A 27,625-nucleotide genomic window follows, 5' to 3' on the forward strand; every position below is an offset into this window, starting at 1 on the left:
TAAGGCCTGTTCTGCCTGACCCATATGCCCTCTGCGAATGCCATGCCTCGTTATTGATTTCATGCCCACACCTGTGGCATTACCTTGCTCATAGAACGGGCACAAAGCCCTCGGATTTAACATGGTGGAGACTAATTAAGATAACAAAATTGTTACAAATGGACTTTGTGCCATCTATGCTATGCATTAAAATAATTGGGAGGAGAGTAGGATCTTGGTGAGTAAACTATATTCATAGTTTTATACATTTTCAGTATAGCTGGCACCCAATCAGCATGTGCGTCCAGTGCTTCCCAAAGTCATTACTTCTCATACTGCTCATGGCTACTGTTAATTATGTCCAAAGCAAGCTATCCTATTTGTGGACAATATAGGATTTAATCAGAGAAAGCAAATCTACTACCTAGATTATTATAAGAATCTACAAAAAGCTGTTCTTAGACTTCATTAAATCTGACATTAAGATTTTATAACAATCTTATAAAATACACAATCAATTATGACTGGAAATAATATACACTATAACTAAATGATTTAAATGGCATGTTTCACTAATTTTCATTTTAACAGTTTTATTGACAGGCCCTCTATAGCTGTAGCCCCCAATCATATAGGCTCTTTGAATTGCAGTTTCAAAGCAGACACCCCATTAAACAAAATTTACCATTAAATTGTACCATTGAGTTACAAAGCCTCTTCATGTATCTGGCTGCACTGGAGGTTCGACTGAGCTATCCTCACCCCCATACAACCCTCCACACCCCAATACCACCCCTCAATACCTTTCTATGTCCTTACAGAGCAAAATAACAAAATTTAATTAAATATAATTACAGTATAAGGCTACATTCACACTGCCGTATGGAGGACGTATATACGGCCGTAATACTGCGCCGTGCGCCATGTAGCTCTATGGAGTGTCTTTGTCCAAGCAAACTATAAACTAGTAAAATATTTATATTAATGTCATATTTTTCATATTACACGTTTACAAATTTGCTGCTTGTCTCTGCCTTGTTTGTAGTATGTGTATCAAGATTATGGGCTTTTGCTACATGAAAAAATTGCTTATATATTACAAGCCTGCATCACATACATCCCATCTCTTTAGCCAATATGCATCCAGTAGAAAAATAGAAACTTGTGAGTGGCCTATACTTTTTTCCAATGATCGTTTTTCAAATGTACTATGTAACACATTTTCAGCAATATTGTAGATACAAAGAAAGTAATGTGTTTTCCTACCAGGAATATCAAGATATCTTGATATTCACACTGTGCACTGATGACAAATGTGCTGGCAGAGCTCACAGCTCTAAGGGAGATCTAAAAGCATGCCTGGCATTTGTGAGATTTCGCATTGTGATTTGCTGTGCTTGATTCTCTAGGTCGTGATTTGGCAAGCACAACCCTCCCTGGGTACCCTCCGCACATCCCCCCTGCTGGACAGGGCAGCTATTCTGCTCCAACGCTGACAGGAATGGTGCCTGGTGAGTTTGCAATAACAAATGTAGCAATGTAACAAGTTATATTGAGAAGTATGTTTTTAAGCAAGGGAGAAAAATTTGAATTCAAAGCAAAGTGCCTCAATAATATGACATGTGTCCATGCTGAAGGACTGAGGCAAATCATTTCATCATTTTCTTCATTCATGACTGGAACTCTTGTATCACACTTTTCTTTTATTTTGTAACAATCATTCATAGAAATCCTATAGATGCATTGAATAAAGACAATCAAAGTTTTTTTTGTAGTAGTATGGGGTGTGGTGGTTCTAAAAAAGTAGCAGTTGCAACACGTCATAGTTTGTAAATATGTAGTCAAATTTTAACAAATGAATAATTTTCCCAAATAGTTGTACATATATTTTCCATAGCAGTGTCAAAGGCCTTTGAATCATAGAGATTTGTATTTACTGATACTGTAGAGTTTTATTAAGGTGTCCAGGTATATTAAATGAATGTTGGCCAAAACGCACCAATTTGGGACTTCTAACCATAACACTGATGTGTATCAAAGTGTCTCAACTTTCTGTTTTGCCTGATCCTGTAAGCTTTTTCGAGCAGGGCCCTCACTCCATATGACAGTTAGTACTTTGTAATACAATATTATATTTGTATATGTCCCCTTGCTTTGTAAAGTGATACGGAATATGACGGCGCTATATAAATAAAGATTATAATTATTATTATCCACCTGTCCAGGTCATATAAGTCATTGCCAGCGGGTATGCTCAGAGGGTTGTCAAATGGCCATATTTTAACATACTGTAAGATCTGTACCGAGCACACTTCTGACTACAAGCCAATAGCAAGTTTTGCAACATTGAATTTTTGTAGAATTCAGTAAAACTATCTAGAGTTTGTGTCTGTAATCCAGACATTAAAAAAAGACACAGTCAAGCTTTGCACAACAAAATACCTGCACTTTATATTATGTCAGTTCTGAATTGAATCATTTGTAACACAATACCAAAATACGAGAAATAAAGTTGGATCTGCCACCTGAAAGTGGAACATCACATTAGAATAATATTTTACTATGAGATTTTCCTAGGCCATGAATCTTGGCATAGGTGCAGAAGAAATGCTAGTTTACAATTCACTTATGTTGGCCCCCAGGAGAAGTGTGAATCTAATCTGAAGTCATTGAAAGGTTGTCAACATAGCTGATGACAGCTGTTCAGTAAACCATAATGACAAGCCTTCAATGAGGTAACCTGCAAGCTACTGTTGGCTGTCAGTCTGTGGGCAGAGATGTTTATATCGCCTGTAGTCGATAATAGTTGTTTTCCCATATGATTATAAAAAACCAGAGGACACAAAAAGTAAGAACCTATGAAAATCCCATTATTAATACACAGCTCTGCATCATTCTCTATTATAGCTCTAAATAACCTCCACTTTATAAGAAGATGTAAAGCAAAGCTCAAACACTTTCATGGGACCCTATTGTATCATAATGGGACCTTTGTAAAAAAAAAAATAAAAAAAGGTTCTAAGTAATGTTTTTACAGATCATTTAAAAACACAAAATTTTTCTGGAACTTAGGGGTGTGTACGGCACTGTAGGACAGAGAAACAAAACAAGGCCCTCTCACTATAATGTATTGCTTATAGTACTGGTTTCTTTGTATGGTGCATAGGCTTCCATACAATTTCTGTGCTTTGTACATTACAGTATGGAACTGACCAGAACAAGATAATGCTGGAGATATTTATTGAAACTGTTGAAAAGTTGGACGGATTTAAATTATACTAGATTTATGAAAGTGTATGATGCTGGAACATAACTCTGTCACAGGTTAAGACTCTTAACTCCAAACATTGTGCCTTTTTTTGGTGCATTTGCATTATAATTTGTGCACACCTCTTTCACAGAAGCCACACCCTCTTTTATTAGGGCACACAAATTTTTCATATGCATCAACAGTATATACACCAAATGGATGGTACAGATCTTTTCTGGGTCAGAAGAAGGACCACTCTCTGTTGAAGAGGATCTTGAAGATTCGGCTCCTAACTGTTTATGCATATGAAAAATTTCTCTTTGGCAGTGGCTAAAGAGGCTAAATATATATATTTATATGTATATGACTTATGTTTATACATAGGGAAGGTTGGAGTGTGGTTTATATGTTGTTAGGATCACATTTATTTTTATTAAGGAAACAGATGTTTTAAGTGGTCCTCCATAATAATAATAATAATTTTTATTTGTATAGCGCCATCATATTCCGTGGCGCTTTACAAATCATAGGAGACATATACGAATTAAATACTACATTGCAGAGTACAAACAGTCATATGGAACAATATCTTACAGTCTATGAGGATGAGGAAGAGTTTGTATGGTGGTCCAGCCATTTTTATAAGGGAACAGAACAAATAATTTAATAAATAAAAATGTTGCTGCTTGAACCAGCCATCAGCCGCCATCTTATATACATAAGTCATTAGTAGGTGACTGTTGGGGGCTGCACAACACTATAGATAGAACTGTCTGCAATTGGCTCCATCTGTAGTGTGATACACCGAGTATCTATTGATATATCATCAACAATGTAATCCCAGAAAACTGTTTAAAGTAAATTGGTAAATTGGTGTAGCCAATTAAGTGGGTGCACTATAAGGTTCCATATCTGTTCTTACAGGTTTCTGAGAAGTGAATTACGTACTGTTGGAACTTATTAAAGGTATAAGGGGGAACTACCGAGAACCGTCGCGCGCATGGTGCGGTTACTGCGGTTTAAAACAGTAACAAAACTAAGCTCCGGCACCAGATCACCCTGAGCTGGTGCTCGGTAGTTCCCCCTTATACCGGCCACTTCAAGTGGTAGGTTTCCTTTAAGTATCATCTTGAATAACAGTTGTAGCGGTCATTAATAGTAATGAATAAGCTTTCAATTGATCTTATTGATTTCCTGGCCAAGCACTGTATCTAGGAAACATTTTCATTGATTTATTATTTGACCTCTATAATGACTGATTCCCAATTTATGATCCAAACGCATTTCTCTAGTAGAACAAATAACATGTCTTTATCCATTGGCCCTCACACAAATCCTTTGACCTTTGGATTAATATAACAAATTCTATTTATAATGGCAATATTTTCCCTTTTTGGTCAATAAAGAGTGAATCAATGTGGTGTAAGTTTCTTGTAGTTATGAATGTTCATTGCAGTTAATATACTAGAACAAAAAACCCATAGCTTTGTAAAGCATTACAGCAATCTAAACATAAGTAAGCAAAGCAAAGTGTGTATAAACAAAAGGTTCAGTGCTTAGAAGAGAGAGGAAGGAAGAACAGAATAACAGTGCATTTCTCTACTCTTTGGAAATCTCTATGCATTTGTAATAACAAAATTACCATAATTTGCTCGTTAACGCAGCTAGATCAGTCAAGCATTGTTCTAAACATGCAGAAGCCGTTCCTTGCTCCAGATCTGCCAGGGAGCTAAGCATGGTGAAAATTAGCATGCAAATGGTCCTAATTCAGCAGCCGAGCTGTCAGACCCACACTCTTTGCCATGTTTCCTTTGAGATTCTGACAGAAGTGGCCCAGAAAACCCACCCTTCAGAATTCTCATCGAGAGAAGCCGCAGGGGACACTTTATGAATGACAGCTCAGCTTGTATCAGTCAACTATATGAGAGCATTGTTATCTCTACAAGGGGTTATCATTCACAGTTAAATAAATGGACCCACTGGTTTTGCAGCACTGTCCCCAAGGGACTGGCACGTTTAGTTCTTCTGCTAACAATACCATTCTCTACAGCTAATGTGATAAATTCATTAAATTGTAAACATTAAATATGCAGAATTTAGGCATCTCAACTTATCAGATTGGATTTTTTCCATAATCAACATCTGCATACAAATCAATATTCTGTATTATATTTGAGATTTCAGTGAATAGTTGTATTCACCTTGCTTATTTTGTTTCACCCTCAGCTGGTGCATGGCATTTGCAGCTTATAACCACCATCGGAAGTGGTGGGTTTCCTTTAAATATATGCTGTACACTAAGTGGTATCATGATATGCATTGTCATAAAAAAAAAACAATTGCCCAATTTTTTTTAGCTGAAGCATTGCTTCTCTTACATCTACAATCTGATAAAATGCAATATGCCTTTGTTAGGGTTGTCTGAAGCAGACCTAAAATATATTGACCCAAAATGAGTCCAATTTATAACGGCCACAGCCTTATGTGATTATCACAGACACACAAGTGTTTATGAAGAAAAACACTCTCTGCACAACTGTCTTATGTATACAGTTCTTTATTACGTATGATATCACATAATATTTAAACGAATAGCATATGTCTTGTGTTGTTTGATGCTGAATTAGTAACACCCTTCTGTACTTTTCTAATGTAATGTCATAGCCATCTCTATTATCTGGAGGAGTTCATCTTGTTGTTGAAGTTTAACTGCAGATGTTTGTGGTGGGCAGCTTCCTCTGTAAGCAGGATACTAGCTCTGCTAGGTACTTCCCCTGAGTCGGTGAAGTTTTGATATGTGCTCCAGTATAGAAAGCAGAATAATATAAAATACATATTATAAGCAGTGACCTGTTCAAAAACATCTAGTCACTGCTAAGACCAATTAGTGACCTATTGTTTGTGGGCTCTGCAAAACCCGTTATTGGCTTCAGCAGTGACCTGCACTCAAATGAAGCATCATAACACATCAACAAATTAAATGTCAATGCCCAGATGAGAATACCCCTTTAAAGAACAACTGTTATCAGGTCTCTGTCACTATTTATGTCACCACAACAGCAGCTCACAAAGATTCCAGCCTTTATCTAGTCAATTCATACATTAATCATTGTGAAATCATCTTTTCTTCATTATCTAATCAGGCTAGTCACATGGTCAGAGGCAGTGATGTCACCACTTTTACCCCTCCCCTCTCCTCCCCCTGTCAGTCATGTGTATAGGAGTATATCATACACACATAGGCTGCAGGGGCGTGGCCACCAACACCAGGAAGCACATGGAGGAGCCATTACACCATTATACCTCACATCATTATACAGGCTGTCAGTCATGTGTATAGGAGTATCTCATAGTCAATACAAGCAATTACTACCACTGCCTCATACTTCACATTTTCTCTGCTTTCCACAGGTAAATACTTGAATTTTGTGCAAAAAATGTTTTCCATAAAACATTTTCATCTTGATATCTTCATCTTGTGGATTTGTGAGATCGGGAGGTGACTCGCTGTTGTGCCCTGACATACAGTTTGCCATACGTGTGAAACACACACTGATATATCTTATAGGAGTATCTCATACACACACAGTCTGCAGGAGGCGAGGCCGCCAGCACCAGGAAGCACATGCAGGAGCCATTACATCGTTATACCTCACACCATTATACAGGCTGTCAGTCATGTGTATAGGAGTATCTCATACACACAGGCTGCAGGGGGCATGGCCACCAGGAAGCACATGGAGGAGCCATTACACCATTATACATCACACCATTATACAGGCTGTCAGTCATGTGTATGGAGTATCCCATACACACAGGCTGCATGGGGTGTGGCCGTCAGCACCAGGAAGCACATGGAGGAGACATTACACCATTATACCTCACACCATTATACAGCACTAGGGGGTGTGACTGTGCATCCCACACATAAGCTGGAAAGCTGAATATGATAATGATTCATTGGACTCATCTCAGGTGATTTGTATGCAGCTTTACTTGATTGTGTAAGTTTACAGACAGTTTCTGAAAATATGTTTAGTTTTGAGGGTTAATGTACCTGACGGGTTCTATTTGAGTATGCAGCAAGAGCAGATATAATCCTGGAGCAACAGGTTGTGTATTTGTCGTAATTATGTCAATAGTAAGTAACAGACCTTGGGATTTTGGGAGTAGTCCTTTGTAAATGTCAGAGGTCAGTACCCATAACCTGTTCATAATTCCTAGTTATTTGTGAAGGTATATATTGTGATACTAGGTTATATGATCTCCTTATTCTTTATACACATATGGCATATTTATAGTACTTGTGTTCATTGTGAAACATATATTACCCTTAAATGCTAATTTTTTGTATTCATGTTTAATACTAAAGCTATTTTTGTATACTGTACAGTTTTCATTACAATGACCACAAAATATGTTGAAGGCAACATTAAATTTTAATATGAGGCCATACAGGTCAAGACTAGCAAAGCAAATTCACAGCAAGGTATATCCTCCATAACTTCCAACTCATTACTCATAAGTGACATTTTCTGCATTAATGCCTACTGAACAATAAAGCAGTATTAAAACTTTTACAATTATGTTGCCAGAAACCTACTCATTATATTCTAATACACATAACTCTAGCTGTAAAAAAACATTATATAAATACTAAAAATAGTATTTTTAATATTTGCATAGTTTGCTTTATAGTTTTCCCTCTCATTGCATTATGGAAATTATAATTATTTTACATTTCATTTGATCTGGTTCAAATAATAATAATAATAATATAAACTAATAATAATAAAGTCTATGTTATATTTATATCCATATCTATGTAAGACATTCCACATGAAATACAGCCTGTCATTATTTTAAAGTGGTAGGTTTGCCTTATTTTATGGAATTCTGAATCTGACTAGACACCTTCATAACCTTTTTAATTTTCCATTTAAAGAACTGGGGCTTGTTTTCTGTGAAACAAACTGTACTTCCTAGGGACAGTATATCATATTCCATGCCGGTTACTGGGAAGCTGGAAAATAATTAAGTAATGAAATTGTGGAAAAAACACATTTGCGCAATTTTCTTGTGGACACAGATTTTATGGCTTTCACTGTGTCCACCTTGGGTTGTACAATCACAGGGATACCGAATTTCTAGGTATAGTTATAGGTTTGGTTATGTTGTATTAGATTTTTTAAAATTCCTTAATTTTTCTGACGCTAATAACTTTTTCATATTTTGGCATACAGACCTTTATGAGTCGTAATTTTTTTTGTGGGACCATTGCTACCATTTTGGAGACTTTATGACCATTTGATCACTTTTTATTACATTTTTATGTGTTGCAAAATACCAGAGTACTGTACAACAATACTGCAGTATATAGAGAATCTGCTATGGATCTAAAACACTATGCCTCTGGCACAGTGTTATTGATCCTGCCCAATCCTGGATTCCCATACAGACTCCATGATGCCATGGGAACGGATCGTCACTCCCTGATGATGTGCCCCAGGGGGAATTTTAAGTTGGAAGATCTAGCAGTCAGAAAACCTTTACATGGCCGGCAGCTTGGTTATAGGTTCCACCTAAATCGCAGTTTATTTACTATCCACAGAGTAGGTTATAAGTGTTTGATCAGCTGTAAGGGATCAGAAAAGAGAAATATGCAACATGACTTTTTAAGGAATTCTAATGAGATGATGCAGGATTCAATGGGCTAAATTTTATTTCTGTATTGGGTTTGTATTTTAACTTTTCAAGTATTTGAGTTTTACAGTCCAAAACACAGTCACCAGCCCCTCTCTACTTTCCTGGATGATTTGCAAATAAATATTTTGACCAAACCAGAGATCAGCTTTGATTTGGTTATGCAACAGCTTGTGAGAGTTTAGAATGATAAAGCTGAACTGAATGGCTATATATATTTTTTAGCTTTATAAACTTTGTTGTTACGTTATTCTCTTTAAAAGAGGATACAAAAAGTACAAAAAGGAAGTGGTGTAGACCCCCAGCCTGGTCAACGCCACAAGATGCAAGAGCCAAAATCCAAACGGTGCTTCAAAATTCATAAAACTTAACTTTTAATAATGAGTTCCTAAAAACAGTTAACAAACCAGCAACAGAGAAAACTGTCTGACCAGTGGCACAATCAACCTGATGCTGCAACAGCTAATCACCAGTAAGAACACGTACCTGGTGGGTTATGTCCAATGTTGCCCATGAAGGTTCAGGAGGTCAGGAATGCAGGTGTATGGCAATACTCTAGATTGAGGTGCAATGCAGACCGTGGTCTGGTGAAAAGTGGGTAGGAGAGACAGTATGGCGGGGTGTATAACATGTAAGCTCCGGGGTTCATTGGAACAGATAATGTGGGTGGAAACCTAAACAGACCCTTAAGTAGTGGCTGGGGCCTGAGTTGCCTTAAAAGTCCTAACCTCATAGCTGCAGCCCTAAACAGCTGCCACCCCGACCACAACCTGTCCCTTGAATCGGCAAACTATCCCTAGGCTATAGCACCAAGAGAGACAGAGATAATAGTGTGCCCATATGGGGATCAAAGATTCTAAAATTGGGGGTCAGATATGCACAGAAGTGTTAGTACGAGGTCAATATGTACTCTACATGCCAAGTTTTGCCTACAAATGCTCATCAGGGGTATGATAAATGACCACTAAATCTCATAGCAATAATGAGAGTAGAATGTAATGGACAATCAAAGAAAAATGAACCTTGCACAGCAAAGTGTAACGCCAGGTAAAAGTAATGGTCGACACACTCAAAACAAGTAATCAAAAAGCCAGAAAAAGTAGTGTGTCACTGACATAATGGGTTCAGAAAAACATAACAAATTTTATTTGTATCAAACACTGAACACAAACACATATCTAAAATCAATTAAAATTGTACCGAAGTACATACAATTCTCTACCATGTTGTGCACTGTAGTTGGTGCAGAAACAAGACACCTCCTGAATGGGCAAAATATACCCAAGCCACCCCTAAGTATTGAAAAAACAGGTATAAAGTGCAAATGCACTTTAGTAGAATGTAATGGATCACGACTGTGTCCATGCAATCCGAACATGGGGTGCTTAGAGCATCACAGATTCAGCCCTGCGTGCCCTGTTGATGAGGGCGATCGATGAGCCGCACAATTGCTACGTGTGCGTTGCCTGCTGGTCAGTGGACCAAAAGAGGATACAGAGGGACTGAAAACTAGACATCAAAAAAGTCATAGTGAATTATTCTGCTGCTTGCTGTACACATAGGGTAGGACAGTGAGAATGTAAATTTGATTAATTTGCTTTCATTTTTATGAGATAAAGTCAGCTCAAAACTGCCACCTCTAGACTTTGTCCACTTCTTGTTTTCTCCCTACTCCTTCTCCACCTGGGACAAGCTAGTTCCCAAAAATGTTATTTTCAGGATGAGAGGCTCCATGACTCCGCTGTTTCACAACCCAGCCTTCTCTCCCAGGGTAGGTAGGCAGAGATCTCACTGTTTGGAAGCCACCTCAGACAATAGACTAGGCCAGATTGTTGATGGCTCTTCTGCCCTTCCTTTGGAGACTATGCAGACTTCTCACCAAGACATTCCCATGTTGTGGCTGGAACATAGACAGCTGACATCTTACATATCTGCTGGCCCATATCGCAATGCTTTTGGATCTTCCCCTACAGCTTTGGAAGCCCATGCGTTCTCAATCCTATATGGTGTAATGTGTATTGTGGATGCTACCCTAGGTAGGCTTGGCTTTTTTTAGGGCTTGGGAAGATGCACTTTCTGTTAAAATTATAGACGTAGAGTTGGAAAAATCCTTCCTTTTCTCCCATAAGATGCCACTAGCCTGTAGAGCCCAGGAAAAGAGTTATAAAATCTTGTCCAGATGGTATACTTCATAGAATCTTCCCTCAGGTGTCTGATGTGTGCAGGCGGTGTGGTGCGAAGGTGGGTACCCTGCTTCATATTTGGTGGAGCTGTTCTATGCTCCAACCCTTCTGGAGTAAGGTCTTTAATGTCTACCATCTGGTTACTGGTAAGAGGGTAAGACAATTATGACATGGACTCCATTGGAAACTTTTCAATGTTCCCAGAAATTTCAAGACCTGTTTCTTAAATCATTGGCTTTCCTTATATCATTCCCCCAGGACCCCAACCTTCTGTGCTTCCCATTTCCTTCCTGTGTCTTCTCCCGCCTCCCTTCTTTTTATATTTGTGATCTTTTTTGCTAATATACTGACATAATTGTAATGGTCACCTACTTGCGAAGGCTTTTTATTATATCTCGACTTCATGCTCCAAGTTGCAAATTCGTGCATCTACCTCCAATATGTTGCCTTTCTGATTGACCTGCCTGATCCTGCTTGATCAGCTTTGTGTCATTAATTACTTGTTTACTTTCTTTGTTTTCAATAAATGTTGATTAAATGTAAAGATATTCATGCACATTTAATACATTGCATAAAAATTACAGAGATATTTAGCAATTTTTTTTATTTGTGCTTTCCTTGTTGAGATGTATATTACAAGCAAATAAGTACATTCTGAAGACATTTGTTGGTGCAACAGCAAAAGTGATATAGGATGTATCATAGTAAATAAGGTCAGAAAAAGACATCACTTCATCAAATCCAACCTGCTATGACCAATATTGTTCATAGCATTTCAACTATCACCCGTAAATGTTAAGCTTAAATGAGTTGTTCATGAAGGGGGGGTTGAATGATGTCCAACCCTCAAGATAGTTTCTGATTCAGCAGTGACCAAAACACAATGATTGGCTGTTTTGGCGTTGCATAAACGGGATAGGAATTCTATAATAATTACTGGCTATCCTGTTTAAAGAAATCAATAGATTTTCAAATGAAATTTGGTGGGGAAATCAGCTGACATTCTTTTGGTTCCTGTACAATATCAGTGACTACTTTTCATTAGCCACATGGGCGGGGGTCGTTTTTATAGGCCAACTCCAACCTTAAAATATTATCATTCATGGCCACATATTGGATGTTTACATATAACATTTATCTTCCGTTTCTCAGTACATGGAAAGTACTTCCCAGTATGCGGAATTACAATTTGTTACACAGAAAACAAGCCATCATGCAACTCTGTGCACAGAGTATATACCATACATGTGTGAATGAATAGTGGTCCCTTTGTACATAAGATTTCTGTAATTGGAATAGGCTTGAAACGGCCGAAACGTAGCTGTATAGGGGAATACAGCCACTGTTTCACCATATCTATTGGAGTACTGCCTGCTTTCTGCTATATTACAGAGGATTTCTGGATTACTCCTTGGGATACCATCCAGACCATCAGCTGCTGTGCTGCTGTTTTTTTCTATTTTTAGGATGGAATAGAGATATTTTACCAGTAAATCTTTAAAATTCTTTTTGATCAAATGAACATTTAATTCATGAGCTAATAACAAAAATGGGTATTTTATTATTATTATTACAATTATTATTGGTAGTAATTGTAAATATAGCAGCTGTCTAATATTTAGACTTAGAAACTCACTATATGCTTGGGCTATACTGATCTATATACTTATGCTTTAAGGAGAGGATTGTCTTGTTACATTTAATAGAGCTGAATGTAACTGCCCTATTTACATATACAGTACAAACACTAATTAAGGACATCTTCAAATGAATGACATTTCATATATTAGCTATAGTTCCCTTACTAACAACATTGGCAATTTAGTGTTTAGTGTAGTTAGCGCTTTGTTCGGAGAATAGACATTTAATGTTTGACTATAATTTATGTCATGCTTTACAGCAAATAGCACTTTTTATAGATGCAGATATTTGAACATTAAAGAGCTATTTCTTTATGCACTTTTTAATGTAATACACAAGCTGCTTCTGTAAATTTAGTTGCTAAGTGCACTGTTTAGCTTGATTCTCCACTCACTCAAGCATAACTTAACTCCCAAGATTATGATTGTTATTGGAAATTGCTGAACAAATTTATGGTCCGTATGATTACTTTTACAAAGGAAAATGTTAGAAAGCAAATACAAAGTCATCTAATTCTAGAAATTCTAGAAGGATACACTATTGTGCAATATTTAATAAACCGTAAGTGGCACTAAGAGTACCTAGACATCTTCAAGACAGAATCTCATAAATCTGCAATGTTAATGATCGCTCCCAAAGTCTGTCTTAATTATTGTTTGAAGCACTACATTTAGGAATATCCTGTTAAAAAGACACTTTTCGTTTCTATGCATGAACACTTCCCCCCTCCCACTGTGTGAGATTATAGCAGGCAGAGGCAGGATGAAGTGCTGAGTGAGCAAAGGGAAGGGGGAATTATGCTCCTACACAGTAACATTCTACCTTCTGGCTCATTGGCATAATTTTAAAAGCTGATTTCAGAAGGAAGGAGGCCATGATAACAAAAATAAGAGTATTAAGAGTAGTCAAAGTGCCCAGGTTTATGAGTAAGAGTCCCTGGTATATCATGCTTGATTTTGATAGATTTACTTTAAATAAAAAAGAAAAGGCAATGTGTAATAAAAGTACAAAGAATAACACCTAAAAGAAAAATGTACATTTCTCAATCTGTTTAAATGCCCAAAATTGACTAAAATAACTTTTATGCTTGCAGGGGAAGGGGGGATTGAACATGTTGCTTTAATTGTTTCTGGTAAAATACTTGACTGCGATATTTTCATAATGTGACACTGTACCTTCTTCTGTGATATAAGCATCAATAAAGCGTTGTTTGATTAAAAAAATAATAAATTATGCAGTTTTTAGGCAGTTTTACTACTATTGTACCAGAAAAGAGTAATGGCCTTGTAAAAAGGGTGCAGCATCATGGAGAAAGGTCAGTGTCTTCAACTTCACCAAAAATTATGCAAATTATGCACCAAAAATTCTATACTTCATTCTAGTAAAATATTGCATACTTTGCTCACACTGCCCTCTCTTCCCATGATAAGATTCAAGTTACTCTGTCAGTAGTCCATGCAATGTACCCCACAGGATTTAAAGTGCTACAGTGTCTACAGATTCTTGTGTAAATTAAGAGTCATTCTTTAGATTGCATATTCATCAGTGGTATTCCCGTTAAATCTGGTGGAAAATCATATTGAATTTAGAATATAACTGAAACACAGGTCATTTGTTCTGCTTGTATCCATAATGACAACAGATATCTTAAAATTCTGCAGGAAAGCCTTTTTAAGTATATTACAAAAACCTGAAAAATTGTATAAAAAATAAGGAAATATATAAATGTCTCTCAATATTATCTGGGACCCAGTGCTGCTTCTTCCTATTTACATGAATATTGATTGTTATCGTGGTCACATTTCTTACTGTATTATCAGATATGCAACTAATATTATAGAGCGGGGCAATGTGCGGCCCACTGAGTGACTTGGAGCAGCCCACGTGCCCACCACTATTGCGCCTGCGTGCCCGCCACAGGGGATGCGGTAGCGAGGAGTGTGGGGCACTACTGCATTTGCCTGTAGCTTGTGCCAAGGCAGAGCAGGGAGTAATACACTGCTCCCAAGTCACGCCTTTATTGCAAGACATCTGCCACGGGAGAGAGCAGAAAGATGAGCATTATAAAAGGGGGTAAAAGGAGAAGGGCACTATAAATTGGGGCATAATGGAGGGAGCATTATGAAAGGGGGCATAGGAATCAGGGGTCACTATAAGTGGGAGCATATTAGAGGGAGCATTATAAAAGGGGGCATAAGGAGAGGGGCACTATAAATTGGGGCATAATGGAGAAAGCATTACAAAAGGAGGCATAAGGAGAGGGGCACAATAAATTGGGGCATAATGGAGAAAGCATTATAAAAGGGGGCATAAGGAGAGGGGCACTATATATTGGGGCATAATGGAGAAAGCATTACAAAAGGAGGCATAAAGAGAGGGGGGCACTGTAAATGGAATAATGCAGGGAGCACTATAAATAGGGGCATAAGAAGAGGGGAACTATAAATTGGGGCATAATGGAGAGAGTATTTTAAAAAGGGGCATAAGGAGAGGGGGCACTATAAATGGAATAATGGGGGTGCATTATAAATGGGGGCATAAAGAGCGGGGGCCTAATGAGAGGAGTCATTATAAAAGGAGGCATAAGTACCGGGGGCACTATAAATGGGGGCAAAATGAGAGGGGGCATTAATAATTCATAATGAGTTTATAATGAGTTAACTATTTAAGTCTGGCCTTGAACTGTTATGGATACCACTACTATATATAAAGCTAAGCTGCTGTATCTAAACTGTCTTGTTAGAAAAGATGCATCAATAATATGTTTTGAAAATACAGATACATTTTACTGAGGGGAAAACGTATTTGGATCGGTGCCACTAATTTTTTAAGAACCTGGCAATGAACTTTGTTGCTGTATCAATAGGTGATGTGAGCTTTTGAGGGGTACAGCTCTTCCCTTAAGAAACAGATATTAAGAAACTTTTAAATATACAAGCTAGATTTCATAGCTATTACTGGGATGTCCTAAATATGGTCATAAATTACAAAATTCTGAGCCTTAAATTATTTGAAGATACTGGAGCAGATATATATGCTTTGTACGCCAGCTATTAATGTTTGCCCCACCCCTAGGCCCACACTAGATCCGGCATCTTAGATCTATATCAGGTTACACCTGGTTAAAACTGTGCTATAGCCTGCACCCTACATAGGCCTATACCATGACTTGGCACCACCCGCTCCCTGTCCAACCAGGTACATGGCAGAGGGCAGAATAGTAGCCGGTATTCAGCTATACAAGCCATAATAACCCCCCTTCTTCATTGTTTTGTATGTGAATAATGTGAGTTTATCATTTAACTGAAAAATACTTTTATACCTGAAAGACTTTTTCAAAAAGTTACATTTGCGTAGGTTAAATATAAATATCATTTGTCTTTCAGTCTTGAATTACAGGCCACATCTAGATTAATAACATGTTGCCATGTTTTGTGTTTCTAGGTGCCATTCTGTTACCTGTAGATTGCTTATAGTTGCTATATTTTGTGCACGAGACACTTCACTATTAACCCTGGAAACCCCTAGTTTTTCTTACAAGCCTCACATTGAATAAAAACACTGAACAGCGAGTGTATGGTAAGAAACGGCTGGTGTGTAGGCAGAAGAATTGCTTAGTTGTTGGTGCTGAATGCTCCTTAAGGCTTTGGCTAGCCCACACTGCATAAGGCTGACAGTTGACTACTCAGGCATAAAAACTAGAGAATTGGAAGCCTCAGCTTGTCAGGCAATGGAGTATCCCCAGAGACAGCTAGAAATGTGTGTTTGCAGAAGCAGTCAGTGAGGGGAAATTTGGTACAGAAGTTAAAAGGAGATTGAACAGTGAAATACAAGCCTGTCTGAAATGATGTCCATGTGGAAGTGTTTAGACTTGAAAAGGATAATTCCTAAACTACGCTTTGTACTTAAATGCATCTTGTTATAAAAAATGGAATAAAAAAACACAGAAGACATGTGTACATAGCCATTGGTCCCCAACCTATGCATATGGGAGTGTATTTTTTCCTATTTAAGCTTTCATTATGACTTAACAATATACTTCAGGTCATGTATTATTGGGAGATTTGATTGTAAAACTCATTGAGCAGGTATTGGTGTCATGCAATCCTATGTGAAGCCAAAAAAAGGAGTGGGAAGTCTCTAATTGGTAGGTTATTTTTGAAACTTTACAAGAGGGGGCTAAGAAGCCCTAAGGCACCATAACCAAGGAGTAAAAATAGTATCAGATTAATAAATGATGAACAAAAAAGTGTGATTTAAAAACACAGGGTTGCATCCATACCACGTGTATAGAGAACCCAGTGCTGGTTATCCGGATCTACCAGACTGGGTGTAAAAAATGCAATCCTATGTACTAAAATTCCTTATCATCTCTTCTTTTATCCCCTCCAATATTAAAACTAATCCTAGTGTGAGAGGAACTCCTACCGTACTTTTACTGTATATCTGTTTATACAAATATTATCACTACTCAAGTTTGGCTTAAAACAATAGCAACCTCAGGGGCTTTTGATTTTGTATAAAAGTCTAGATAGTGGTAGAACTTCAAAAATCCAGAAATGATAATATGATCTATGTCCTCTTGGAGGATACTCATTAGAAATTCATATTCTCTATGGAGAGCCAGACTTACTACAGACAAACTTATGTATGTGTCAAAGGATGGATGGAGGTTAACTAAACGAGGTCTACTTTCCCCATCACTGCACTGACAGCTTTGAGTATCCAAAACGTCCATCACTCATGCACTCTCTGATCAAGTAATAGGATCAAGCAAGAAGACAGACCTATCAAAGACTGTATGTACATAACCTAACAAACTGAACTTCAAAAGGCATTAAACTTTATTAGGTCCCTATTTTGATTCTAAATATATTGGTACAAGACCCTTATAGCTTCTCATCTAAGCATCTCCAATGCTGCTCAGTAGATGACTTTGCTTTCTCTTGAAACTTTTAAAGCAGGGCTGCACTAGTAACCAGGACCCTAGATGTGCCAATAACCACAGACCACTACAAATGCCACCCAGAAACCAAATACTTAATTTGTACAATAACTAATAGGTCCCAGACAATAATAATATGGATACCCACAGAGCAGACCTGTAATACAGGAAACTCCTAGAGCAGACGTATAATAAATGAGGCCATCTGAGCAGATTATAATACTGGAGACCCCCAGAGTAGACATTGTCTAACGTGCTTACCGCTGCCCAGCCTCCTATACCAATGAGCGGTGCCACCAGTGATAGCAGCGCTCATTGGTCTCTCAAGCAGCAACATTCGGGTCACCTGTTTTAGACTGATTTCTGTTTTTATTCTGTTTTGTACATTTAATTTTTTTGATTCACAATATGTTCTGTATCTGCAAAATAATAATATGAAGAACATGAAACAAAAACCTATTTTACTATTTATATTTTGTTTGTTATGTTTTACTATATAATTAGTTATAATACTAACAGAATTTGGCAATTTTTTTCCTGATTTTCCTGTGTCTGAGAAAAATATTTTTTTTCCCCATTTACATTGTAGGGAGTGATTTTTCTGGAAGTCCATACAGCCATCCACAGTATTCATCATATAATGATTCATGGAGATTCCCTAATCCCGGTTTATTAGGTATGTACTAAACTTTCCAATATGTCTTTGTCTTAGCAAGTGTAGATATCTCATAGGACTATAAAATGTACTATTCTGGACATGCAGATTGTCCAGTTCTTCAGACAGCACCAAGCGACAACATCTATGGTTATAAAACATCCAATTTCACTATGCTGCTCAGCCATTTTGACAATCTTTATAAACAAATGTGAAACACTTAAGTGTCTTGTATGTTATAAATAGTTGGATTTATTTGATTTAATTTATTAGCTGGATTTAAAGGGAACCCATCAGCAGAAATTGACCTAATAAACCACTACCAGAAAGTTGTCAAGCAGCTGAACACCTTCCAGATAATGTTTATTTCATGACCCAGTGTGGTGGCATCAGCTAGAAAATCAACTTCGAATTGAAATCTAAACTGGTTGTGTAAAGTCAAGGAGGCGGAGATTAAACACTGAAGTCCATCTCTCTCTCCCTCAAAAGGCCCCCTTCACTGTAATTGATGGTCCTGCATCTAGCAACATCACTAAATAGATCTCCTGAAGTCTGATGCTTGATGTCAATCACAGAGGAGGAGGCATTTAGAGCGCCCCATTTTGACTTCAGGGTTAAACTCTCTGCATCCTTGACTTCATACAACCAATTTACAGCTCACTTCAAAGTTGATTTTCAGGATGATGCCATCACACTGGACCATAAAAGAAATAAAAACTAAAATGTGTTATGCTGTTTGACAATATACTGGTAGTGGATTATTAGGCCAGTTGCAGATGACAGGTTTTCTTTAATTAGTTGGATCAGCGTTGAATTGAATGGGATATGTACTGGATTTGATCAGTTTGATGACACTGGCCACCCTACATCATCTTTTTGATGATACACATGTAATGTAATACCACATGCATTACATATATATTACATTTACTAAAGTTGTTAAAGGGTGTATAGGTATATATGTATTGTTTATAGGTGATGATGCCCTTCCTCAACCTCATGAGTGATTTCCTATCTGAGATATTTAAGTCCAATGGATTTAAGTGCCATCTCTAGGATGTGCATGTATTTCTGGAATGGCTGTCCAAAGACAGCTATTGTCTAGCTCTAGGAAGAAGAAAGATGGCTGTAAATGCATTGCTTTCCCTTTTGACTTCTATGGTAGTTCATGGAAATAGCTGCAACCCTGATTTTCGGTATAGGATTTCCCTTTAAGGTATCTGATAATTGGTTTGTAATATAGAAGATTGTGAAAAGAAAATTCAGGTAAATTACTTATTCTTTTCAAGTCACAAAAGCTTCTCCCATCACTGTAGTTGAAAATGTTTCTTAATTCTTTATTTCATCATGATTAAAAATAAATATCCATTGTCCAGTGAGATTTTAGCTGACAGGTTTCATCCAGGAAATACATGTGCTCTTATTACTATATACTTACAGCAATTTAGATTTGTGATAGTTTAAAAGTTTGGAATGACTAATCTACTGTATATTTAAATCATCCAATATTCCTTCATGAATTTTGTCAATATTAATTGATACCATTATATATTATACCAATGGATATTTCCATAAAACAGGTCACTATGTTACTCTCGTAACGGGGAAATCCCCATCAACTAGAAAACTGTGTAATAAGGTTTTTTTCCATAGATATCGAAATAAAAACATACGTTGAATTTAAAATCTTTAAACTGCTTTACTAAAAAAAAAATAAAAGGATCAATAACTGCAACCAGGATTAATTTTCTAAGTGCCATTGTTTTCATGAGCCTTTGCTAATTTTCTGTAGTATCAATCATTCATTCATAAGATGCATAATTCAATATTTAATTATGCCTCACCATGTTGCAGCTGAGTTGTCCAATAGGAACAAGGCTGGATCTCTTAAGCAGTACAAAAACCATATATGCTCTACAGAGCAGATGGCAAATGTAGATTCTTACATGCCACCTGGAATCCTATTTGATTAATAAATACCCCCTGAGTTTAATTTCCTCATTAAGCGGAAATTTAAATATATCTCAGTTTATTTGTGAAAATTTCCAGATAATAAATATATGAAATATAGAACTTCTTATTTCTCGTTAGTATAATGTTGCTATTTCATTCTGAAAATTCCTTTAGAGTTGAAAATGTATCTTTACTTATACCTCTATACATTTACGGTAATGAAATGTCGACATGCATATGTTCAGACAGAATCTTTGTTCAAGGTGCATGAATATGTTGTTAATGAAAGCCTGAATTTAGAGAGTGAACCTTAACCTCTTCTCACAGTTACTGCCACACAAGCGTTTATTGTTGAGACATCTTTAACACTTATCAAAGGAAAATACGCTTAACACCTTTAACACGACTGTCAAAAATTAGTCCACTTTGACTTTGCATAAAATAATTAGGATTTTTTTCAGCATAATTTTCACAAATGAGATAAGTAAGAATTCCAATTAATTGTCATCACTCTGCTAGATTATTATTATTGCCTAAGAGGTTTAAAGATTTATAGCAAGACAAAAACTATGTGACCTAATTTGGGTAAATCAAGTGTATTTTTTATTAATTTTTAATTATATTTTAAATCAGTAAAAAAGTAAATAATTAGGAATCTGTTCCTGAAAGAAAAAAATACTCTAATGGGAGAATTTTTTGAAGGCACCCTTTTTAAAGTTGATTTTACTGGAGACTGTGCTGACTTCAAGATGTGTCAAATTTGTTAACGGTATGATAAATGTGGTTTATGTTTGTCTTGGAGTGACAATGAGACAATGTTCGGGACTTTGTTTGGCTTTTTAAAAATGTCTCAGTTGTTAGAGTGGTGTAAATATGCAATCATTGCTAAATGTTTGTGCAAGTGTTCCCCAAAAATTGAAAAAGTTTTTTGGGTGACTCTTTGAAGCTCAAATTTGTACTATTATGTTTGTAATTATTAAAGAGGACCTGTCGAGTTGAATCAGGTCACTATAGACTTCATAGATGGGTGGTTTAGTGTCCCAAATTGCCCTTTAGCAAGTCTATATGCCTGCTTTAGAAAACAATCTTTATACTTACCTGATTTCTGTTACCTAGAGATGAGTCTAATTAGGCACATTGGACCCATCGCTGGTGCCCGCTACGCCTGTAGAGTAATTCAATGAAGCCGGGAAAAGTACACTCCAGTTTTATTGTGCAAGCGGTATACCAACAACACATGCACAGTGAAGCCGCAGTGAAGTATGCTGGCTTTACTGTGCAACTGCGCTGCAACAGTAAGCTGGGAGGTCAATATATTTTTAAATTTTAACAGTGGGACATAGAGACCCAAATATACCTGACAGATGTCCTTTAGGAACATATTTCATCTTAAATTTATGCATTATTCTGATAAATTGCCCTTTGCTATTATATCAGGTAGTACTGATGTTAAAAATACCATTCAATGCTATGGGGGTTATTTATCAGGCTTTTTACAATTCTAATATAAAACATATAAAATGAGGTTTAAATTGTTACTGACAGATTAAAGAATTTTTGCCTCCTATTGAGGCTAATATTAGCATACAAAAAGGTCATCAATGACACATTATAAACCATAAGAAATTTGTATTTTATTTATGTGACAATAAATGCTTCCTCTGTAAAATAACCCTATATAGAAAGGTACAAATCCTTCAGGTGCTACTGATGTAAGTAAAACTTTAAGTTGCTGAAGTGTGGAAAAGCCTTGATTTAAGGTGACGTTCTTGCAGGACGCCTGCAGCCTTCGCGTACATTGGTAGTGTTCTGATAGGAAGCTCAGTCATGAACTGTGGGATATTTTTAAGGCTGGTTAACACACATGCTGAACCTAGATAATGGCAAGTGTTGCCTAATGAAGAAAAATGATTCAATTTCATGCTGGTTTGTTCTAAGAACCTTTTTACCATTCCACTCATTACTTCCCAACTTGATGTCTAACATAGAAGATTTCATTTGATAAAATGTTTCTGTCCTTCGCAGTAAATGTAACTGGGCATGATGTACGTCTGAAATGTCATAGATCGGCCCCACTACCAGTTAGTAGTGGACTGCAAAATGTGTAACAAATAATACCTAAATGGTGATTAAACTAGCATGGTGCAACGTACATATAAGTCTGCATTAAAAAAAAGAACATATGGTGGTAGCTATAGCATAACATTTTTGTGTTACCAATAAATCATTGCTTTGTATTCAGATTGTCTTTGGTAACAATCCCTGCACTCCACAATACTGTCTACTAACAGTAAGAAATAAGGTTTTGTGCCTTTCTAGGACTTGTTTTGCAACTTTTACATCATTCACTCCACTTTCAAAATATTGGTGGAACAGTGGGTTCAATTAACCTATTTACACCAGATATAGCAATACAATTCACTCCACTAATAAAGTGGCATAAAAGTTGACTCTTTTTTTTATAAATTTGGTGCATCTATAATTCTCTTATGAAAGGAGGAAAGATTATTAGTTCTGTTTTGTCCATGTTGAGTTTTAGAAAAGGAGGATATGACTGACACTTTGGAATTCTGGCTAGAAGTGAGGAGACATCTGGGCCATAAATATAAATCTGTGTGCCATAGGAGTGGTTCCTGGGTCATAATGGCGAGTGTGTGTCATTCCTGATACTTAAATGGCCAGTGAGCATGCATCAAATTTGTTCCTTTAACAAGCTGTGCACCACTTTGGAGATAAAAGGCACCCTCCCCCATTGGGAGGTGCCTGATGGTTGGGGTTCTACTGTGGCCACCGATGATATGCAATAATGCTTGTGTCTGAACTCCTTTGTTTGACCCCAGCACCGCTTCCTGAATGGATTATACTCCATGGCTCTGTATTCTGCTACAGACCCCCCTGCTCTGACTCTGTGTCTGTGTGCTTCCTACAGCAACTTCTGGCTTGTTACCTGGAATTTTTCGGTTTGCTGCCTGCCTATTCTTTGTTTTTTAGTGCTGAATTGTCCACTGCCCTGGAAACCAGACTCTCCTAGAGTATGCTTTACCCGACAACTGGTGCAATGCCGGGGTCTGTTTTCCTGTGTAGGGAAGAAACACAAGCAGTGCCAACCCTGTCCATATGCAGAGCTCAGCAACAGCAAAATAGCTAGATAATTATTTTAGACAGAGCCATGGGGTTTTTTAATTGGTTATGAAGTTATCTTTGCACACAACATGTTACAGAGTGGGATGAGCTGAAAAGATTGTAATAGATAATAAACTCTGCCGAGCAGGGCCCTCACTCCAATTGTTTAATCTGATTATGTTATAACTTTTTAATGTATGTATAAATACAGATTCATTATTATTTATCTAAGATTAATTTATAGTTTGTTAAGTACAACTCAATAACGTGTTAATTATACATTTATTTATATCCAGCTCATTCTTAGCTTATTAGCCTAGTGGGCGATCCTTAATAATTGACAGTTATCTATGTATGCACAGCCATATAGGGAAGGTTGTCATCACTGATCAGGACCCCTCCTCTGAATACTAACCAAAGAATGAGCAGATGTTTCAATAAATAAATTGCAAGTTATTATTTAGCTTTTCTTGCATACCTATATTTTAATCTGCTGAGCTTCTCCTGCTCTATAACATACTGCCTGCAGATTATATTGAATTTTGGCAGTTACCTCTTTTTTTGCTGGTGTAATAAGAAACAAATTAGAAAAACAAATACAAAATAAATAAAAATAAATAAAACAATTATAGTAACTGTAACAAGGGCATTATATTTTGTGCTGTTTCAGGTTTTATTAATTGACTTGTCAGTCTCCCTTTTGCCTATTCTTACTTTAACTTTAGCATTACATTTTCACCTATTATATGTCATCCTCTCTATCTGGCAATAAGCTAATTTTATGTTAGTCTTTTTGCCATGTAGATGATTTGCAGCAGAGAGTCAATAAAGTTAATAGCTGAATATTTAACCTTTTATTCAATTGGACTTTTCTAATGGAATTTTGAAAAAAGAATATAGCTTTGACCTCGACATTCCTTTGCCCTGAAAAACTATATAGAGAGTCGAAAATGCTTCAGTAGGTGTGATGCTCTAATAAACTATGGCTGAGCACTTATTGATTAGTAATTGCACTGTAAATTATGGGAAGAATGCAATGTATCAATCACGATCCTTATATTCAATAACAAAGTATGTAACTATTTACTGGAAACTGACATCTTTTTGGGACAGTTAATCATTAATTCAAAGTATTTTCCAGCACTTGGGTAATTCAGAGGTCTTTCTGTCTTTACAATATCCAAATTGGTGAATTGAAGTTATAAATAATGTCTTTCATTCAATACTATCTTGTTTGGTCACATTTATTGCTACTGAATATGCAACAGATCTCGATTATGGACTTTATAATGTTCAAGTTTGTTGTACTCTGTTTATAAAGAAAAAATAAGGATAACAGTTGATAACAATGAGGATAAATGCAAAACAGTACAATTTGCAACAATAGTGGGACTAGTTTGTTAGGTCCATAAAGTCTAAATCTGGTTGCCTCCCACTATTATTTTGTCATTTTCTGCCCAATAATCATTGTGTTTTTTGTTACATATTTTTCAGGTTCTCCATACTATTACAGTGCAGCAAGAGGAGCAGCGCCCCCTGCTGCTGCCACTGCCTATGATCGCCACTGACAGAATGCGTTGGGAACATAAGCACTTATGACACCATTTGTAGGAATTGTAACATATTAACGAAATTACTATAATATCTCATGAAGAGAAGAAGGACCAGAACCGACACATTGGACTACCCAATAATTTATTTTCCATCCTTGTTTTCTTTCTTAGGAATTTATTTGGAATTGTTTCTATTTTTCTGTACTTCACTGAACTATGTGTAGCCTAATGAATATTGGAATGATATCCTGATTTTGCTACACGGAGATGGATGAAAACAATTAAGCAATTAACTTGCTTATATTGTTGATTTCAACATGAGACTATGCGTCGTTGGTCTAGAAAGACATAATCACATATACAGCACCATTGTAAATAACATGCTCATTTGTGTAATTTATGAGAGTGGCTTAGCATACACTGCGATACGATACACTTTGTAACTTAATGTGTTTGTTTTATACAATGCTGCACTGATTCACAGAATTCAGTAAGCTTTAAACTCCAACATTAAACCAGGTTACCAAGCATCATGGCTACATATGAGGCTGATATCCCAATATTTGTGTTATAATATGGTTGTCCAATCACTGCACCACACAGTCAACCATATTTTGAATTTATAATATTTATGTCATGAAAGGATTGTCAATCTATCATAATTTATGAAATTTCCTACTAGCAACCATTTGCCAAATCTGTAAACATTCATTACATCCGTATATAGTGCAAAACTATGTTTTGTAATAGAAAGGGAACATTTTGCAAGTTCCATTTTACAAAATGTCCCTCTACACTAATGGGTTAAATCACAGAAATGAATGCACAACACATATTTCCCATCATGTGGCATAATCAAACATGGAAGACAAATAAGTCTTATCTAAAATGGCATGTTTAGTCCACTATTGCTGTCTCTGCACTATGTCTTCTGAGGGTGTCTGGATAAAAACTGTAGGGGTTTGACTAGAAGTTTCATATGGAGCCTCATGGGCCTGAAAGTTCTTTTTGTGCTATATAAACAGGCCACTATCGTATTTTAAGACTTTCCAAAATGAATCCGTATTACATGAATTACATAAAACTGATGTAAAGGGAACATCACCTTAAATTCAATTCTTTATTTAAAGGGAACATGTCACTAAGAAGCCTTTTTGTTTAAACAAATTTTTTTTATGTCCGGCATGTTTTTAGAAAAATTTTAGGAAACTATTGCCATATAGACCTTAATGAGTTAGCTCCAGTGTCCATGAGGCTGCTGTGAAGCATATCACCAAATGCTGTTCACACATTAGAGAAAAAGCACAGACAAGATGGCAGCTCTCCTAATGAGAGGCAAAAAATAGAAGAAATGGTGACACACTCCCGCTAATCAAATAATAGATAAAGGATTTAATACTGAAGTAAAAGAAAGTCTGCATTCCAGTATTGTGTTCATCCTTGAAACCCTTATCTTGTATATGGTTAAGTCTGTCCTAATATCATGAAAGGGGCATCGCATTGTGCAGTGATTCCTGTGAAAGCTCTGCAGCATGGGATTTTTGTTCCACGTTAACTATATTGTAAAAATCCCACTTGCTCTTCCATTGTGAAGGTGCCTGCTTTTATAATGAATTTGCAAATAGAGACAAAACACCACACAATGCATCTAGTTAGCTTACATATGAGGTCAAATCCCGGAGCTCCTATCTATTTATATGTAGATAAAAAGCAGCATGGAATGGATTTAAATGGATTATTTATTTTTATGAAGCTGCTTCCCATAAAGAGTGTGGGTGAAGACCCAAGAGATGTCTGATATTTGAACAGGAGAAAGGTCTATTACATTGAAACATGCAAACATGGTCTCAAATGCAGAAGATTGCTTGTTATACTAAAGTGTTTATAGGAAACCCTCTACTGTATTTACCTATTCTTTAATGACTTTCTAATAAATTGTTATGAAATGCAAACATTACAATATTTCAGTTTATTATGTAGTAGAAACCAATCAGTTCAGCTGAAGAAATATTTGTATAAACGATTATAATGTGCCCAGTTATGCTGCAACATAACCCTCCACAACCCCCCTGTGAAGAAATAGACATTCCCATAGCCAATTCTTCCAGTCCCTATATTTAAGTGTAGCTTATTTAGAGTTATTCTTACATTGGTCTCAGAGGTAATATCCACATGTCTAAAGAGGGTATACCCGTTTACATGGGTAAACAGCAGCTCCACTTCTGACCATGGGTATGCTGGTATTGTGCTCAGCTGCATTAAATTGAGTTGTGATACCATACACTACCTATGGTTGGAGAGGAGCTGATTTTGGAAGAAAGCAAGGACCTGTTTTAGGAAAAAAGCAGACATATTTTCAAACCTCTGGATGACCCCTTTAAGATACCAAAATTAATGCTGAGAACATGGAGGTCTAACAACAGGTATTCCCTGTACACCCGATGCTTGCAACTCATCCTCTTGGCTTGGTTTGGTAGAGGGGGGATCCATAAAAGTTTAGACAGTCTTACTGTATCACTGTAAGACTATGGGCAGAATCTGACAGAAAAAAATTAGTAGTCTTCCATCAGAAATAATGAGTTGTAACTGGCCACATTATCACTGTTCATAACATTTTCCAATGAGCTGAGACCCCATGCC

General features: G+C 36.7%; 1 protein-coding gene across 5 annotated transcripts in view; it reads left to right on the top strand.

Annotated features, from left to right (window-relative positions):
- The window catches only part of PAX5 (paired box 5), a 149,329-nt gene extending 122,176 nt beyond the window's left edge, over window positions 1-27,153 (top strand). For 3 of the 5 annotated variants that reach the window (XM_072155075.1, XM_072155099.1, XM_072155085.1), the window contains 3 exons: window positions 1,389-1,490; window positions 18,291-18,377; window positions 24,927-27,153. In XM_072155075.1, coding sequence (XP_072011176.1) covers window positions 1,389-1,490; window positions 18,291-18,377; window positions 24,927-25,000 — 263 coding nt within the window. In that variant the 3' untranslated portion in view covers window positions 25,001-27,153. The remainder of the gene's footprint in view (window positions 1-1,388; window positions 1,491-18,290; window positions 18,378-24,926) is intronic. The other 2 variants (XM_072155095.1, XM_072155105.1) reach the window with 1 other exon arrangement.
- The last annotated feature ends 472 nt before the right edge of the window (window positions 27,154-27,625 follow it).

The sequence above is a fragment of the Engystomops pustulosus genome, chromosome 1 (genome assembly GCF_040894005.1).
Source record: "Engystomops pustulosus chromosome 1, aEngPut4.maternal, whole genome shotgun sequence".
In the NCBI taxonomy this organism is placed as follows: Eukaryota; Metazoa; Chordata; class Amphibia; order Anura; family Leptodactylidae; genus Engystomops; species Engystomops pustulosus.